This window comes from Chiloscyllium punctatum, chromosome 45, assembly GCF_047496795.1.
Source record: "Chiloscyllium punctatum isolate Juve2018m chromosome 45, sChiPun1.3, whole genome shotgun sequence".
Classification (NCBI taxonomy): domain Eukaryota; kingdom Metazoa; phylum Chordata; class Chondrichthyes; order Orectolobiformes; family Hemiscylliidae; genus Chiloscyllium; species Chiloscyllium punctatum.
Window position 1 is genome coordinate 25438321 of NC_092783.1, and position 18964 is coordinate 25457284.

At 41.0% G+C, this 18964-nt stretch overlaps 1 protein-coding gene across 2 annotated transcripts in view; it reads right to left on the reverse strand.

Moving 5' to 3' along the window:
* The window catches only part of LOC140467239 (ankyrin repeat and BTB/POZ domain-containing protein 3-A-like), a 43006-nt gene extending 26579 nt beyond the window's left edge, over nucleotides 1–16427 (reverse strand). For both annotated transcript variants that reach the window (XM_072563470.1, XM_072563471.1), the window contains exons 1-2: nucleotides 15454–16427; nucleotides 16–165 (exon numbers count right to left, since the gene is read on the reverse strand). In XM_072563470.1, the coding sequence (XP_072419571.1) occupies nucleotides 16–165; nucleotides 15454–16294 (991 nt within the window). In that variant the 5' untranslated portion in view covers nucleotides 16295–16427. The remainder of the gene's footprint in view (nucleotides 1–15; nucleotides 166–15453) is intronic.
* Between the last annotated feature and the right edge of the window lie 2537 nt (nucleotides 16428–18964).

Here is an 18964-nt window from a genome sequence, read left to right on the forward strand (position 1 = left end):
TAATGTTTTACTGACTGAGTTCAGCGATAGTGCCCACAAAGGTTGCCAGCATAATCTGCTCCAGATTCTTGAGGTCCAAGCGATTGTACAGCTGCCTTTGGATCGATCTTCCACTTTGAAAGCATTCCGTGTACAGGCTGAGGTAGATCGGAATGCAAGGCATACCTGAGACCACAGGAAATACAACCATTATTTGATAAATGGTGAACTAAGAAAACACATTCGGCAATGGAAAGGCAAAATCTAAAATAGCATATAAGGCACAGAGACCTCTCTCCACCTGTTCCAACAAACACTATACATAGGGGACTCCATGGACAGCAAGTGAGAAAAATGATCAGTTTCTTTTTCAAAAGAAAGTTTGCCTGCTCTTCTTTAAAATAATAGTGTGAAATCATTTTAGTGATCATCTTTTTAAATGTCTCATTTGAAAAGAGTGTACAAAAGATGGCAGTCAGTAGCAAAGTCTGGGATGGTGGTCAGCAGTGAAGCAGCGGTCAGTGAAGCCTGGTGAGCCCTGATGGTGGTCAGCAGTGAAGCAGCGCTCAATGAAGCCTGGTGAGCCCTGATGGTGGTCAGCAGTGAAGCAGCGGTCAGTGAAGCCTGGTGAGCCCTGATGGTGGTCAGCAGTGAAGCGGCTCGTGAACCCAGGTGGGACGTAGCCTAGCACTGGTGAAAGCTCAGCATGGAGTGTTTGCAGGCCCATGGCTTACAAAAAGACTTCAATATTTAACTTGTAACATCATTTCTTTATTTTTCTACTTTATACTAAGAAAAACTGTAGTGTTGAAATGTTTAACTTATTTCTTTATTTTTCTAATCTTGAAGACGTTTGTTCCAAAGGTAGAGCTGGGAATGGCAACATTATGAATTTTTCATTGTAATCCTGTAATTGAGTACACATGACAATAAAACCTAACTCTGACAATACAGCACTCAAAAATATTTCTAGAATGTCAACTTTGGCAATGTACTCAAATTTCTGGAGTGAGTCTTGAACCTATAACCTTCTGATTCAGATGCAAGAGTGTTAATCAAATGAACAATGGCTGATCCCATGTCATTTTGGAATAAAATCTTCAAGGGATTGATGGAGTCTCAGATCAAAAACTTCCTGTTTTGTCTCAGGTGCAACAGTCTTCTGGGGACCTGCTGCCTGACAATCTAATGACATACCTGAGCAAAAAGGTCTGGCTACACACTCCACTGATGGTTCTTTATAAAATGAACACCATTCTTTCAAGATTTATTATCACTGAAATGACCTTTCTTTCCCAGTACAAGCACTACTGATAATACCAGAGGAGAGAAAATGACTGCTGAATATCTTCCTGATGTTGAAAGCGACAACTTGCCTAATCAGATGTCACTCTTTGGACTGGTAGTTCAGATACCCAGAAATTGATTAATAAACGTACATCCGCACCAGTGAGGAAGTGTCCTGAACATCAGTCTGCAAAAGTATCAGCATGGCTCAGCTCATAGAACTCCCACTTCAAAATCAGTTCACAGCTTAATCCTCATTCCAAAGAACTGAGCAGGTTGAATATCCACTGCTTTGCTGAGGGAGTGCTGAACTGTCAAGAGATACTGTTGTTGAAGGTGCAACAGCAAGGCACATTTGATCTCTCAGATGGTGTAAGATCCTACAAAACCATGTCAAAGAAACAGAGCTTTTTCTCTGGTACCAAGACCAATAACCTTCTTTCAACTAACTCAAATGAAGCTGATTATCTCATTGCAAGATCTCCTACATTACAACAGCGATTACATTTCAAACGCAAGACTGAATTTACAGTGCTTTGGGGGCAGCTTCAAGTTGTCAAAGACACCATTAAATTCAAGTTTTCTCTTCTATTACATGCATCCACCCCTACATCCACCCTGCCACCCACCCCTACACCTACCCTGTCATTCACCCTGCCACCCACCCCTATTACCACCCTGCCATCCACCCCTACACCCACCCTGCCATTCACAGATAATTATTTTGGGAAAAGGCAGAGTGTCTGGGCTCCAGATTGCTATTTCAACCTGTACTGATGCAAACAATTGCTTTCTGGTTCAATGGATGCCAAAGACTTATTTGCTACCTGTTTAAACCTGAGCCCACTAAAACAACTCCATCTCAGTCAGAATGAGATGCAATACCGTCAAGCTAACCACCACTGGGACAGGGCCTACCTCAATGGTCGCACTCATTGACACACACTGTAAAAATTGGATGCAGGCTTTTTAGGGGATATATTGCCGAATGGAGGTCATCTTGTATCAGGCAACACTGATAGAAAACTTTGAAAAATTGGTTCCCTGTTGTTAAAACACCACAGATTGTATGTTAAGAACTTTTTAAAATGAGGAAACCATGGAGGATGGTAGGTGGAAATACAATATTTTCAGCAGTTGAACAGTATCGACTATATAATGATGACTGCTTGCCAATCAATCAGCAGAACTTTTCACACAGAGGATTACAACAGACAGCTGTGGAACTCAATTCAAGCGTGTTCCATTTACACCTAAGATCACTTGAATCAAGTTTCCACGCTTTTCATTTAAACTTGGATTATGTTTCCAATAATACATCACAGAAATTCCTAAAATGATTGAATTTCTCTGTTCCCCATTTGTCCAATCCATTGCACTCAATATTGATCATTGATTCTAAGACTATATGTAAAATCAGAATTCCAAACAATTAGTAAATCTAAAGGTGAAGAGAATGGAAATTATGGAGGAGGATTGCCAACTTCACAAAGAAATCACTGATTCACTGCTGTGTGGAGTACTTTCCAGCTATTTAGTGCATTGAACACCACAAAATTAACTGCAATGATCAAATCCACAATTTTTGCAGGCGGCTGTATTAGTCAAAATAGTGCAGTCAATCCTATCTGTTACGTTAGTCTGTCCAATAGACATTAATTAGTCCTGTCTATGGACCTGCACCAAAAATCCCCAGAGTAATCATACTACACCAGACAGACTGCTGTTCCCAGTAGCCCAGTGGAACTGAATTATAGTCAGACAGACTGCTGTTCCCAATAGCCCAGTGGAACTGAATTATAGTCAGACAGACTGCTGTCCCCAATAACCCAGTGGGACTGAATTATGGTCAGACAGACTGCTGTCCCCAATAACCCAGTGGGACTGAATTATGGTCAGACAGACTGCTGATTCCTGAAGAAGGGCTCATGCCCGAAACGTCGATTCTCCTGCTCCTTGGATGCTGCCTGACCTGCTGCGCTTTTCCAGTAATACATTTTCAGCTCAGACAGACTGCTGTCCCAAGTAACCCAGTGGGACTGAATTATGGCCAGACAGACTGCTGTCCCCAGTAACCTAGTGGGACTGAATTATGGTCAGGCAGACTGTTGTTCCCACTAACCCAGTATTACATCAGCCCATACTGCTGTCCACAGTAAGCCAATGGCTCTGCATTACACTAGACAGATTGCTGTCCCAATAACTCACTGGGAGCATATTATACCAGACTGACTGCTGTCCCAAAACCCAGTGGGACAATATTACACTAGAAAGAGTGTTGTTTCCAATAAGTCATGACCTTAGATTGACAGCACATCAGTAGCACTGTTAGCCCGCACATACATACGTACCTTTTTATTTCTGCAGTGTGTCTTGTGTGTTCCTTATGATGTCTTAGAAAACAAAGTTCTGCTTACACTGTCACCAAGCTGCAACTTGTAATTCTGTGCTTACGGTTATTGGTCTACAGTTATTTATAACTGATTGTGCTGAAATTGTAATCTACATCCTGCAGTGCTGCTAACCTACGCAATGCGGTGAGAAGACGTTGATATGTCTGGGCAAATCTAACCGTTTAGTTCCCCAGCAGTGGGCCAAATGACGGAAGTCTGCTGAACATGAAACTGACAGTGACAAAACTTTACTGCGGAAAATTAGCCAAATTTGTTGCAGCACAATTTGCTGTGGTTACACCAAGAAAATGACAGCATTAAGGGAAGAGTCTAGATCTTTGAGCTCTTTTTGACAGAGAAAACAGCCAGTTGGTGTATCACATTTTGTTAATATGGCAAGTAATGCGGGAGATTCCTGGAGAACAACTCAAATTGCCTATCCATTATGGAAGCTGATGAGAGCACTGGTTCCTCAAGGGAGTGAAGTCAAAACCAAACTTCTGAAACCAGCCTGACTGTACACAAGGGGAAGAAGGAGAAAGAAGGTGGGACGGTAATAGGGGATTTATGAATATCTTTACCTTTATGAATCATAGAAGCAGGACATTCAGCCCACTGACTCCACACTGATTCTCCAAAGAGCATCACACCCAGACCCACCCCGCCCATAACTCTGCATTTCCCATGGCTAATCCACCTAGCCTGCACATCCCTAGATACTATTAGCAATTTAGCATGGCCAATCTGCCTAAGATATCCAAACAGACATGTGCTTCTACAGCTGTCAATGAGACTCCAGGATGGTAAGTTGCCTTCATGCTACCAGAGTCAAGAATGACACACAGCAGCTATAGGATGTTCTTCTAGGGGATGGTGATCAAACAGAAGTCATGGTCCACATTGACACCAATGTAGGATGGGGAATGTGATCCTACAATCAAAATTAAGAAAGCTAGGTAGGAATTTAGCAAACAGATCCTCAAATCTAGCAATCCCCAGATTACTCCTAGTACCATGAGCAAGTGAGCACAGAAACAGTAGGATAAGGCAGATGAATGCTTGGCTGCAAAGATGGTGAAGGAGAGAGGGCTTTTGATTCCTGGAGGCACTGGATTGGGTCGGGGGAAGATGGCACCTGTGTAAGACCTGAACAGAGCCAGGACCGAGGTCTTTATGGGGGTTTTGATAGCATTGTTGGTAAGGCTTTAAACTAAATTGAGAACCAAGATAGAGTAGTGGGAGGTGAATACCAGGGTTGACAAAATACTTAGGGATACAGTTGGCACTAGCAATAGAAAGTCCACAAGTGAAGTCAGAGTAAGGGAAAAAAAAGAAATGAAGTCCAAAACTGAGTTAACATGTATGCATGTGAAAGCACAAAGTACTATATAATAAATAAGGTTTAGGAGTTACAGATTGCCATATAGAAACATGCTGTTGTGGTATAACAGAACTCTCTCAAGGAAAAGGCATTATTGGATGATAAATATTCTTGGATATAAGTTGCTCAGGAAAGATAGAAAGGATAAAAAGAGAGAAGGGGTAGATTATTGACTAAGAAAAGCATTGCAGTGGTGAAGGAGGAGATGTGTCAGGGGACTCAAGGACAGAGTCAATTTGACTAGAGCTAAGGAATAGAAAAGGGTACAATTACATTGCTTGGTGTATAGACACCGGACAATGTAATTTTACTCTTTTTTTATTGTGAAAACTAGCGGAAAAGCTAAAATCTACAGGGAAATTACAGAGAAATACAAACATTATAGAATGGTATAATGGGTGATTTCAATTACCCAAATATAGAGTGGGGATTCCAGTAGTGTAATGGACAGCAAGGAATAAGCATTCCTAGACTGAGTTCATAGCAGATTCCTACGAGCAGCACATGTCCAGTCAAACCAAAAAGGAAACACTGTTGGACCTATGAATTGGAGATGTCGATGTTGGACTGGGGTGTACAAAGTTAAAAATCACACAACACCAGGTTATTGTCCAACAGGTTTAACTGGAAGCACACTAGCTTTTGGAGCGACACTCCTTTATCAAGTGGTTGAGGACCTAGTTCTTGAAAGTGAGATAAAGTAGTCGAGTCATACAGCACAGAGGCAGGTCCTCCACATCCAATTTGCCCACCAAGTGGATCACATGTGAGTTGGGAAATACTTAGGAGACAAAGATCGTTGTATCATAAAATTCAGGATGGACATAGAGAATGATATGCAACATTCTAGACAAAGAAAAAACAATTGGTGGAAAGCTGACTTCAATGGAGCAAAAACAGAGCTGTGCAGGATTGATTGGAACAAGATGTTGGCAGGTAAAACAGTAACTAAACAGTGGGCTACCTTCAAAGAGCAGATGGTTTGGGTATAATCAGGGTATATTCCCTTAAATGGGAAAAGTAGGACAAACAAATTCAGAGTTTCCTGGATAGTTCAGAAAAGATTTACAAGGATGTTGCCAGGGTTGGAGGGTTTGAGCTATTGGGTGAGGCTGAATAAGCTGGGGCTGTTTGCCCTGGAATGTCAGAGGCTGAGGGGTGACTTTATAGAGGGTTATAAAATCATGAGGAGCATGAATAGAATAAATAGACAAGGTCTTTTCTCAGGGTAGAGGAGTCCAAAACTAGAGGGCATCGGCTGATGTAAGGAAAAACAATCACACTGCAAGTAGTTAGGGTGTAGAATGACTGGAAATATGGTGGAGGCAAATTAATTTGCAGCATTCATTAGGGAATTGGATGTTTATTTGGATAAAAACAGTATGCAAGGGTATAGGGATAAAGCAAGATATTGACACCAGCTAATGATGTTTACTTGAAGAGCCAATGCAGGAGCGATGAGCTGAATGGCCTCTTTCTGCACCATAACAAATTAATTTGTTCCAATAGTGGGTCAGAATAGTTCAATAGCATTGCAGAAACCTGAATCTCCTCCTTAAGAGGATTTCTGTGGTACTAAGAATTACCCCTAACTGTCTGCAATGAGTTCGATGAGACAAGCAGCAATTTCACAAAGTTCACACACAAGTTGAGGACAAGTAGCTGACTTTGACAGGTTAATGGTATAATAGCCTAAATTGTTCTTCAACTTGTAGCAACTCACAGGGGGTCTCATCTTCATTACAAGTTGATGGACAATTTATACACTATCAACAGCAAACATCATTAAACTTGTCATTGTTTCCAGCACAGAATGGCCATTGTCACACTGGTAATAAGTGCCTGGGTCTCTCAGAACTTCCTCCCAGCGGAGGAAAGTATTAGAAACAGTGGGGGGAAAATGCATAGACCAAAAGTTGTCCTTATGTCCAATTATTAAATGTTTCAAATAACTGCAAAATTTGTTGTTAAATCATGTGAGGTGGGAAAATAAGGTGTCAGCATTAGTTTCTCATGGTCAAGATTGTGATGGAGACTAGGTCATGATGTAAAGTTTAGCTAGTCAGGCACCCCCACCTTTTCCATAGTGCTGATTAATTTGTTTACTGTGGAAATTACATGTGAATTTAGTACACAATCACACCATCAGCAGAATTGGAGGCAAGTGCAAGCATGGTTCTCATTTGCTAGAAACTAGTTGAATAAAAGTTGCTGGTGACCCACATCTGTGCTTTCGTACCCCCTCAGTGTTGTGCATCACAAATAGGTGTAATCACAGCAACCATACAAACACAAAAGTACAATACAAAACCAGGACATTCAACTCCCAATGTTGGGATGTTTACTTTTGCACACAGCCAAACAGTCCTAGCAACATCAGAATAAAAGTCAACCATTCAGCCCATCAGACCAGTTCTGATGAATGCTGGATGAGAGCCGACTGATCACCATACGTCTACACACTACATATTCAATGAAACATGCGGAGTCAGCAGAATGCAGTTCTGTGCTCTCCAATACCACCTCTCATGAGCTTCATTTGCAGATCCTTGAGCTGAACGTTCTGAACAATAATCCCTTGGACAGAAACAGAATTCAGAAGGGCCAAAACTTACTGGTCTCAGTTCAGTGGAGAATCTACTCAGGGCTATTTACTCAAGAAGAGCAGTGAGGCTTAGCAATTACGTGCCAAAGCTAGCAGAATCCTTATTCGCAGCAATACACGCAGTTGCTTGTCTCACTTGCAAAATAACTTGCAAATCTATTTGATGTTGAAGAATTACTTGTTTTTGTAATGCAAGTGTCTGCAAGTCTAGACTACTCCAGCAGAGCAACTTGGCTTTCAATGTCACTATAACTCAGTACAATTTGCTTTCAACAATCTCTTACAGTAAATTATCATTTCCCACTGTATCATATACAAGATGAAATACTCCATTGACAGCAGCAACTGTTCAGCACCTTAATGTCATAGCAATGGCTATCCCACCACAGTCACACCCAGTCTCAGTACAGCTTTTATCCTGATTCGGATATCCAGTATCACTGCCAATGCATATTGTGCAGTCTGGCTAATCACTGAAACTCAGGGCAGATATCACTGTCACACTGTATCCTGTACAGAACCAAACAGGTGAAGTTCATACTGTGGTTTAGTAGCAATGTATTACTTTGATATTTGCAGATATGTTGAAGCTTTGACAGTGAATAATCTCCCAGCTATCTGTGCATATTCTCTCTCCCTCTGTGTTCAGTCAGATTTTAATTAATCAATTGTTGACAATTTTTGGAGAATTATATTTAGCAAATTATAGGTCAGATAGGGAGCAGGAAGCTGAGTTACTCTGGTATTAAGCAGAAGCATTCACAGAGGCTTAATCCCTTTATTGCTGACAGCTTTACACACATGGTTGGAGAATGTCTCGCACGGGAAATATTTTATTAAAAGTGGCACTTCTGTTAAAAAATTGTGTAATATTCTTTCATAGCAGGAAGGGGGAACAAGCCCAGTTTTTTTGCTATAATGATGTGACTCTGTATAAGGCATTCTCACACAGTTCAAATATAATGGAAAAGGTTTGTTAAACAGGTTTCAATAAAATCACAGCCCTTTAATCTCACTGATCAAAACAAGTCTACTAATCACAACTAAAACGAGGCACACCCTTCACCTCCCTCTTTTCAGTTGCATGTTTAAGGATAACTTAACTCTCTCCTGGAACACTACAATGTAGGATTATATATTGGCCTTGGAAAGTGATTCACCAGAGGTTAAAGATTAATTTATAAAAGATGTGTCGCAAAGGTTTATCTCCTTTCCTCTGAGAAGGTTAATGGATGATCCTACTATCTTTTAATGTGGCTTGATGCAAATTTTGACAGACAATGCTTTTGAAATACCTTATTACATTCTTAATACATAAATGATGCTATAAAAATATAATTTGCCACTGTTAATGATCTAATTGAGGTAATAAATGAGTTTAATAAGGCAGATAGAGACAAACAGGAGATTCTAGTCCTGGGGCAAAACTTCAAAACAAGACCTGAGGGCTCTTGTAGTGCAGTGGTAGTGTCCCTACCTCTGAGCCAAGATACCTGGATTCAAGTCCCACATTCTCCAGAGGTGTGTACTAACAATGTTTGAACAGGTCAATGAGAAAATATCTTAAAACTAGAGCTGGGCCATTCAAGAGGGAAATTGGGAACACTTGCTTATATACAAAGTATCATAGAATCATGGAATAGTGATAGCAAAGAAAGAGGTCATTCAGCCTTCAGTTCTCTGTAAAAGCATTGCAACTATTACCAGCTACTGTCTTTTCCCTATAACATTTATAACATTTGTCTTCAGCTAATTATTTGATTCTCTTTTGAAACCCTCAACTGAATCCTCAATACTCTCAGGCAGTGCATTTCAGACCTTAACCACTCATTATACAAAAAAGATTTTCCTTGTCACTGTTGCTTATATTACATAGTAGTTTATATCAATCCTCTTGATTCAGATTTTTGCAGAACAGGTGAGAATCTATAGACCTTGAAAAATGCTAGACAGAATCCAGATGTGAAATTTCTGCCTCCATGACCAGGATACCTGATTTTATTTCTGCATGTGATTAACAAAAGACATAAACCTGAACTCAGGAACATTTGAACTTACTGCTGAGTTCAAATGGACTGAATATTGTCTGTTGCCAAGTACAGAATCTGCAGTTTGGGAGTCATGAATTGATGGAGTAGATCTGAAGATTAATAAAGGATGGATATGGTCAATCCAAGTGCCATAATCTGAAGCTTTTTAAAATCACATGTTCCATCTGGTATAGGTAATGAATAAAAACTACCAACTGAACATGCAGTTTCAATGGAGGACTTTGTTGACATTTCCTCCAAGGATTATTATTATGTCATTATGAATGCTTACCCGAGTTTCAAAGACATATTGTTTAGAAAGAGGCAATGAAAGGATTAAATGTCTTTGATGTGGCACCGAATATAAGCTTTTTTTTGTTTTAGCAAAAAGATTTAACAATAGGAAATGTAAACATTTTTGTGTGCGTTTTAATGAGTTTCTTTTCAGTACCAAATGTAAGACTGAGAGCTGTGAAAAATTGGAGAACTTTTTCGAAGTTCATTCTCAAGTGGTTCCTGAGGTGTGCAAGTGGTGAATACTGGATGAGTGGCCATGGAGATAACATGAATATATCTGGCACTATGTGGCAGGGGAGAAATGCATGGGTTGACTTTGAAGAATGGGAGATACTACGGGCATAAGCTGGTGTGAAACTGAGAACTAGTGGCTAAACAAATGGGATGAAGCCTCAGGGAGCCAAGGTATTTCTTGGGATGGCACGGAGGCTCAGTGGTTAGCACTGCTGCCTCACAGCGCCAGAAATGTGGGTTCTATTCCAGCCTCGGGTGACTGTGTGGAGTTTGCTCATTCTCCCCATGTGCATGGGTTTCCTCCGGGTGCTCCAGTTTCTTCCCACAATTCAAAGATGTTAAGGTTAAGTGGATTAGCAATGATAAATTTCCCATAGTGTTGAGGGATGTGTAAATTAAGTGAATTAGACTTGGGCAATACAGGGATAGGGTGGAGGATGAGTCTGAGTGGATGCTCTTTGGAGAATTGGTGTGGACCTGTTGGGCTGAATGGCCTGTTCCCACACTATAGGGATTCTATGAAATTCTAACCACCCAGTCTCAGCTCCCTACTCTTGAGGCCCTCAGGGGTCTTCAAACCTGACTCAATCTAACACCACCTAATCCCGAGTGAAAGTGAGATCCTGTAAACTGAGGCAAGGCTGCTAGGTCAGGAAAGTTTTCAACTTGAACAACTGCCGCATTAGAAAAACATTTGGCACATGACTATTTATAAATCCTTCCTGAAGGGCTGATGCCCGAAACATCGATTCTCCTGCTCCTTGGATGCTGCCTGACCTGCTGCGCTTTTCCAGCAACACATTTTCAGCTATTTATAAATCCTGTACTCCTTGTGCTTTATTCACTGCTTTTTCAACCCTACATGTCACTTTCAAGATTTGTGCACATATACTCTTGGATCGCCCGGTTGCTGCACTCGTTCAGAATTGTATCCTTTGTTTTATACTGTCTCGTTCTTCTCACCAAAATGTATTACTTTATACTTCTCAACATTAAATTTCATCTTCCCAATACTGTCATTCCATCAGTTTATATCTCCTTTAAATCTACCACTATACTCTTCACTGTTAGCAATATTTTTGTTGTTTAGTGTCATCTGTAAATTTGGAATTGTGTCCCATGCACCCAATCCTAGGTCATTCAAATAGATCAAGAAAAGGAGTGGTCCTTATGCCACTCCTGAGAAACCCAAATATATACTATCTTCCAATCAAAAAGAACAACTGTGCACCACAGTGTTTCCTGCCACCCAGTCAAAATCATATCCACGCTGCCACTTATTTTATTCTACAGGCTTGAACTTTGCTGAGAGGCTTGTCAACAGTTCTTTACTAAATATGTTTTGGGGTTCATGTATACCATATCAACCCTCTCTGCCATCTCATCAAAAAATTCAGTTAATTAAACACAATTCCCAATGTAAGAGCATCAGAATATATAGAGCAAATGTGAGTAAATGGTGTTCAGATACAAATTATACTAAATGGCAAAACAGGCTATTGGGCCAAAGTCCTTCATTCCTATGCCTATTAAACAAGTTCCACTAATGTGACTTTAATGTAATAATTAACCTGGGGTAAGCACAAAGATACAACAAGGCAAATGGGGAACAATCAGAGAAACTGCTATTGTAAAATCTTTCAAATCAGCAACAATGCTACATTTCTCAGATCTTTGTGGTGTGGTAGCAAGTTCCAGTTGGAGAAGGGAAGTTTGATGTTTCTCACAATATTTGCAGCATTCCAGCAGGAGCAATGAAACCATCAGCTTCCTGGAAAATTGGGTGAAAAAGAAGGCGGATCAAGGTGAACTCAGTGCCTGGCTGCTGGATCACTCTGAAGCCAGAGCAGAAGCCCATGCAGAGACAAACAATTTTGTGAGACCTATTCATGCAAAACATGCAGTATAAGCATGTAGCCTGAATCAAAAGTGTTACAAGTAAGTTGCAGCATGCAAGCACAAGGGATTTAGAAGTGAATGCTTTACAAAGAAATGATCAAAATTGCATTGATAAAAAGACCATTCAATCTAAATAGTGCCTGTCAACATTTATCTTCACAACAGCAAAAGTCCTAATCATACCTATCCAGTCTGTCCCATTTATCTTTCTTTTCAGAGTCTTATCCAATCGAAGTCTTAAATGTTGAAAGTTTCTGCATTGAATATAAATTCTCAAAGTCAATTTCACAGCTGAGAACCCAGTACAAAGAACTTTCTTCTGACTTTTGAAAAGCTAACATTGGATCATCCAATATCTTTATATGGAATTAGTTAATGTCACGCATGTACCCTCAGTTTTCTAAACAATATAAATAATCTACAACAAAAATAGAAGTTTCTGGAAAAGCGCAGCAGGCCTGGCAGCACAGATACTGCCACATCTGCGGAATTTTCCCAACAATTTCTAGTTTTGTTTCCGATTTACAGCATCCATCGTTCTTTCCATTTTTAAATAACCCACAATTGTCTAGAAGTAGCTTGCACCTTTCAAACTCAGCTGTTTTGGTGTAAGGATGCATTGAACACGCTGTTGCAGTTTCAAATTATATATGTCTAACATGGACTGAATAATTATTTATTGGAAATGGACATACTTCAAGTCCTGAACAACCAAGACAATAATGAAAACAACTCAGACTAACATTTAAGCACTGAGAGTGCAGCATTGTCAGAGGATCTATGATTCCAGTGATATGTTAAACTGAGGTTATGTGCAAACACATTCAAAATAATATTAATTGAGATCCATGGTTTACAGCATAAATGGAAGCCATTTAGCCCATATCTGTACCAGCTCCATTCTAGAAGTATCCTAAACTATTTAAACGGACATTGGATAGGCATATGGAGGATAGTGGGCTAGTGTAGGTTAGGTGGGCTTGGATCGGCGCAACATCGAGGGCCAAAGGGCCTGTACTGCGCTGTATTTTTCTATGTTCTATGTTAACTGTCTTGGATAAGGAGTAGGATATAAAGGATAAAGAAATAATTAACCTTACTATAATCCCACATTCTGTATGAAAAATATTATTTAATTTCCTTCTCAAAAAAGCATTTGAGATTGGAAGTTTTAAGTAAAGAGCTAAGCTTATTTACCAAGATAAAATAATAGTTTCATCTAATTATAGTATTGCTAGGCTAATTTTAAAGTTTAGCAAATATTTTCTACCTAATACTAGCAATAGCCAATACCAGCAAAGCAAAAATAACTGTTTACTTGTAGTTTTGGTATCTTGCTATGCACAAGCCAATTATTGTGATTGCATGCATAACAGTAACTACACATTCAACTCATTGGATGTGAATAGTCAGTTCAAGGAAATGCAGGTTGCCAGATTAAGTAGTCAAAAATTTATAATAAATTGAAAATAAATATTTGCATGTGTACAGGTATATGTAACAATCACCCATAGCCAGCAATGAAATAATGATTAGATAGTCTATGTTCAGAATGTTGTATAAAGGACTAAGTACTTTCAGGGCACCCAGGTGGAACTCCATTGCTCTCCTTCAAAAATCACACCATGGAATTTTTCATAAACTTCTTAATGGCAGAAATGGCTTGGGTTTAATAGCTCAATGTAAGGCAGTACCTCTGACAGTGAAACATTCCTCAAGTGTTATATTGGAGAGCCAGGCTTGATAATGCATTAAAGTTTCTGACTCAGAGGTAATAGTGCAATGAGCTGACACCTGATTGATATTTCATTTTGAACCACCTGATAAATATATTTAAAGTGAAACTAACCAAAAAAAAAACAGAACTGTTTGGATTTCCCTGAACTGCTGATCCTAACGCTGTGCAGGAAGTGAGAACAGATCAAATACTCCCCTTAACCACAGGAATCAGCAGGACTCTGGATCATCATTGAAGATAATTGAAGGGCTAGAATTTAAGGTGGAGGATAATCACTCCATACTCCCGTGAAAGATATGAACCAGAAAGAGAAAGAAGTTGAAGGGAAATTAAATTGTTTTTTGAAACTAAACACTCCTCCATCTCCCCCCTACTTCTAATGTAGTACAAGGTTCAACATAATATGCACAAAATTGCAGAACTTAAAGAAACCAAAGTCAGTTCTGTGGAGGTACTTCCTATCCACAACTTCCCTTCCTCCATAAAAATTAACAAGACTCTCCTATAAGGAGTGTCAGGGATTAACGTGGGAAAAAGCAAAGAGCCATAAATATGTCATTGAATTTGCCTAACAAGCAAAGACAGGTTCAGTGAGTTAGAAACTGTCCTGAAGCAAAATTCTGTAAACACTAAAATATTGAAAAAAACCCTGAAATTAAAGTGGAAACGGTCCAAATTGATTGGATCTGGATTTGATTCCTGTACTCACTTATGGAAGAGAGCCCTCCGTTCTCCATCACTATTTTCTGTCTTGTATTTTTCCAACTCTCTCTCTCTCTCTCTGTTGTCTGTCCCTGATTTTTATGCCTCCTTTTTTCTCTCCTTATGTCTGTCTCTATATATCTGTCTTCCTGTCTTTTTCTCTCTTTTGACTGGAGAGGGTTAATGGGAACTGAATACTTAACCTGTTCATGGTTGTAGATTCCAATAGGACAAAACCATCCCAAATTCAGCTTAAAATGACACTTAACTGGCAAGGTCAGGGGCAGGTCTGAGGAAATTTCAACACAGCCATTTTAGAGTTTCAGTTGCTCTGTCAGAGCACTTTGACTTTCTGCATGTGAATAACAATTATTACCTTTCCTGATAACAAGTTTTACTAATCACAACCTGATGTCTCTCTCACAGCATTGTATCTAAGACTCAAGTTTAGGCTATGCCAGTAAAGCCAGTGTTATTCCTAATCTTTCTAGTAAATGAAATTAATTCAAGATCTATTAACTTCATCAGTTAACAATTGCAGAGTATTTTCACTGAATGTTGACCAGACACATTCAGTTGAATTGAAAGATTTTGGAACAAAAACAGACCCCAACACATGGCCGGGAGTTGTTTGGTGTCAGTGCTCTCTCAGTTGTGGCTATTCTCTGAGTGAAACTTACAGGTTCAAACCCATTCTGGAAATGTCATGCCTTAATCTAAGTTGACACTCCACTGTAGGACTGCCGAGAGATATGATGGGTCGACTAATAATTATCCTTTAGCCAACACTTAAAACATTCTCTGACGATTATCATGTTGCTCTTTGTGGGATCTTCAGGACTCCCGTCCTGAAGGATGGAGAAATTCTGGCGAAACGTGTTAAGTTCTTCCTCTACCAGCCAGCTTACCGTAAGCATTTCTGCCGCAGATGAGGTGTTCGCAGGGTTGGAACAAACCCCAGAGGTCTGCGTCGTTGCTGATCATTTGTTCCAGGGCCTTGTCCATTGCCTCAGGTGACACCTTCCCTCGGGATAGGAAGCTGTCCGGCAGCTTCATGTGCAGCTCCTCCAGGAGATTCTGCATGCAGGCGGTCAGATAGATGGCTGCGTGCTCATGAATGCGGCTGGACAGTCTGCTGTCCACCATCCAGCGAAAGAAGCGGCCAACCGAGAACACCAGGTTGCACTGGGAGCTCTTGCTGCTGGTGAGTTGGTCGCCGCAGTTCAGGTTGTACACGGACAGCGCTTGGACCGCCGCAGCCATGCAGCTTTCAGAGAGGGACCAGGACAGCACCAGCTTGGCCGCAGTTTGGATTTCGTGTTTGCTGCATTTGGCGATGAGGAGGCTGAGCCTCTGCGCTTCTCTGGCGATGCGGACCAACGCCCTGCTCAGGTACCTGGAGAGTTTCTGAAGGAAGTCAGCCGGAACAGGCTGCCTGCACTCCCCAGGCTGGCGCCTTCTCAGAACCTCCTGCAACTCTTCCTCGGTCCATGGGACATCCTCCAAAACGGGCAGTTTGGGCCAGCAGCCCAGGAGCTCCAATCCTGAGCTCTCAGGTAGCTCAGTGTCCAGGCTGTCACAACTGTCCATGTATCTCTCTCCAGCTGAACCGGACAACGAGCCCCAAGTCCCTCCTGAGTGAGACAGCGACAGACTGGACCAACCACACGAGCCGCCAGCTCCTCCATAGCCAGAGTCCAAGGTCAAGCTCTCGAAGTTCTTGGCCGTTGGTTTACAAAATCCGGACATGACCAAGAAACACGACCCCCCGAACTTTGGGGAGATACCCAGCGGCACAATTTGGGTTTTTCCTGGCGGCGAGTCCCCCCCCGAGTAATAACGCTGCAGCCTCACCACAGACTGAGACTTCGCTTCCCCCGTACTCTCTTCTCTGGCAAATGATTAACTGACTGAGCGAAACTCGGCAGTTTTATCATCCAGCAACTCTGGGTCCGCCCCTCTCGCTCCCCGCCCCTCTCCCTCGACACACCCCCTCGTCCCAAAAAGCAAGCAGAGAATTTCAGTCACCAAAACAGTCATCACAAGCTTTGAGTGCCGGAGATGTACAGAGTGAGAGAATCTGTGATGGACAAAGTACGAAGGAATCAGAGATAAACAGGGAAAGCGCGAGAGCTTCAGAAATGGACAGAGTGTGAGATAATTAGGGATGGACAGAGTGTAAGAGACATAGGGAAAATCAGACTGTGAGAGACAGAAGTGAACAGAGTGTGAGGGAATCAGGGATGGACAGGGTGTGAGAGACTTAAGGATGGACAAATTATGAGAAAGTCTGGGATTGACCATGTAAGAGACAGGGAAGAGCAGAGTATGACATGCTCAGATATGGACAAACTGATAGAGACTCAGAGATGGACAAAGTGTGACAGACTTGGAGATGGACAGAGTGTGACTGAGTGTGAGAGACTCAGAGATGGACAGAGTGTGAGAGACTCACACAGACCATCTATAAGACCATAGGAAAAAAGGAGTAGGCCATCTGGTCCCTTGAGCCTGCTCAGCCATTCAGTAGAATCATGGCTGATCCTCATATTCACTTTCCTGTCCTTTCCCCATAATACTTGATTCCTCTAATGATCAAGAGCCTTTCTGTGCCTTAAATATATATAATGACTCTGGGCCCACAGCTCTCTATCAAAAGAAGTTCCAATGACTCACAACTCTCAAAGAGATGAAATTCCTCCTCATCTCAGTCTTAATTTGGTGCCCCTTCATTTTGAAACTATGTCCTCTGATCCTAGCATCTCCAATGAGGGGAAATATCTTCTCAATATCTATCCTGACAAGCCCTTTAAGGATCCTGGGCCAAAAGGTGTGGTGCTGGAAAAGCACAGTAGGTCAGACAGCATCTGAGGAGCAGGAGAATCAACATCTCTGGCATAAGCTCTTTATCATTCCTGAACACATTCTCTTTGTCCACTCTGGTTGGGATTTCCTTGAAAAACAAATTAGTTAAACATGATTTCCCTTTCATGAAGCTCTGCTCTCTCTGCCTAACAGGTTATGATTTTCTGAATATTCTGCTATTACTTCCTTAATAGTTGATTCCAAACCTTTTCCAGCAATAGATGTTAGGCTAATCGGTCTTATAGTTACCCGCTTTTTGGCCCCCTCCATTTTTGAATAGAGGTGTCACATTAGTAATTTTCCAATCCTCCAGTAATTCTCCATATTCAAAAATCAGAAACAGAGTGTGAGAGAATCAGGGATGGACAGAATGTGAGAGACATGGAATGGGCAGAGTGTGAAAGAATCAGAGATGGACAGACAAAATTAGAGACTCAGGGATGGACAAAATGTTCAGGAAATCAGAGATGTACAGAATGTGAGAGAATCAAAGATAGAGAGAGTATGGAAGATTCAGAGAAGGACTGTGGTTGAGCCTAGGAATAGAGATTCTGGATCGACAGAATGTGTGACTCAGCAATGACAGAGAACCTGTCTCCAAGATGGACCAACTTAGCATCTTCTCCAATGGATTAGTCTTTACATTAACAATCAAATGGGGGTGTTGGAACCCTGATCAAGAATACGATTCTCAACAAGTTTCATTTATCTCAAAACTGGGAATTAAAGTCACATTCTGGTTTTTACATGGTCTCACGGCTAAAATCTCTTAACAGAACACTTACGATGAAATAAACTCAACCATGTGATTCAATGATCTTATGGTGTAATTTCATACTCGGTTATGAGTAATCATGATGGTTCCTGTTTGAAATTTCCCTTTAATTTATCTGTAATGTCATTACAGCTACCTATGAGTACCTATACTCATATACTCATAGATGAACAACTAAGCATCTTTTTAATCTCATGACTTAATACTGCTAGAGGATGTGTTACAACACACATATTGTCTAAATATAACAAGTGGCATATTGTCTAAATATAATAGATGTTATGTTTACTTTCTACATAACTCAGAACACTTCAATGGAAACTGGATCCACCTCCTCAGCAATTAATCATTTAATTCATCAGTCTGTCTTTCTGCCAAATCTGAGTTTACAGCATGTCGTATGCAACATGTATGGAAATAGTAAGAATTTCAGATGCTGGAGAGTCTGAGTGGATAGAGAATGGAGCTGGAAAAAGCACAGCAAGTCGAGCGGCATCATAGAAAGAGCGGACTCATGTTTCAGGTCAGAACCTTTCATCAGAAGTGAGAGAGGGGAAAGTGGCTGCGAAATAAATGGAGGGTGGGGCTGAGGGAAAGGTGGGTGGGATGGCAATAGGTAGGTGCAGGTAGGAAATGATTATGATTGGTTAATGGGAAGGGTGGAGCGGATAGATGGGAAGGAAGATGGATAGGTAGTGTTAGGTTAAGGGGACTGGGTGGACCGGGAGGGCTGTACCTGGGATAAGGTGGGGGTGGTGAGATTTGGCAGGTAGTGAATT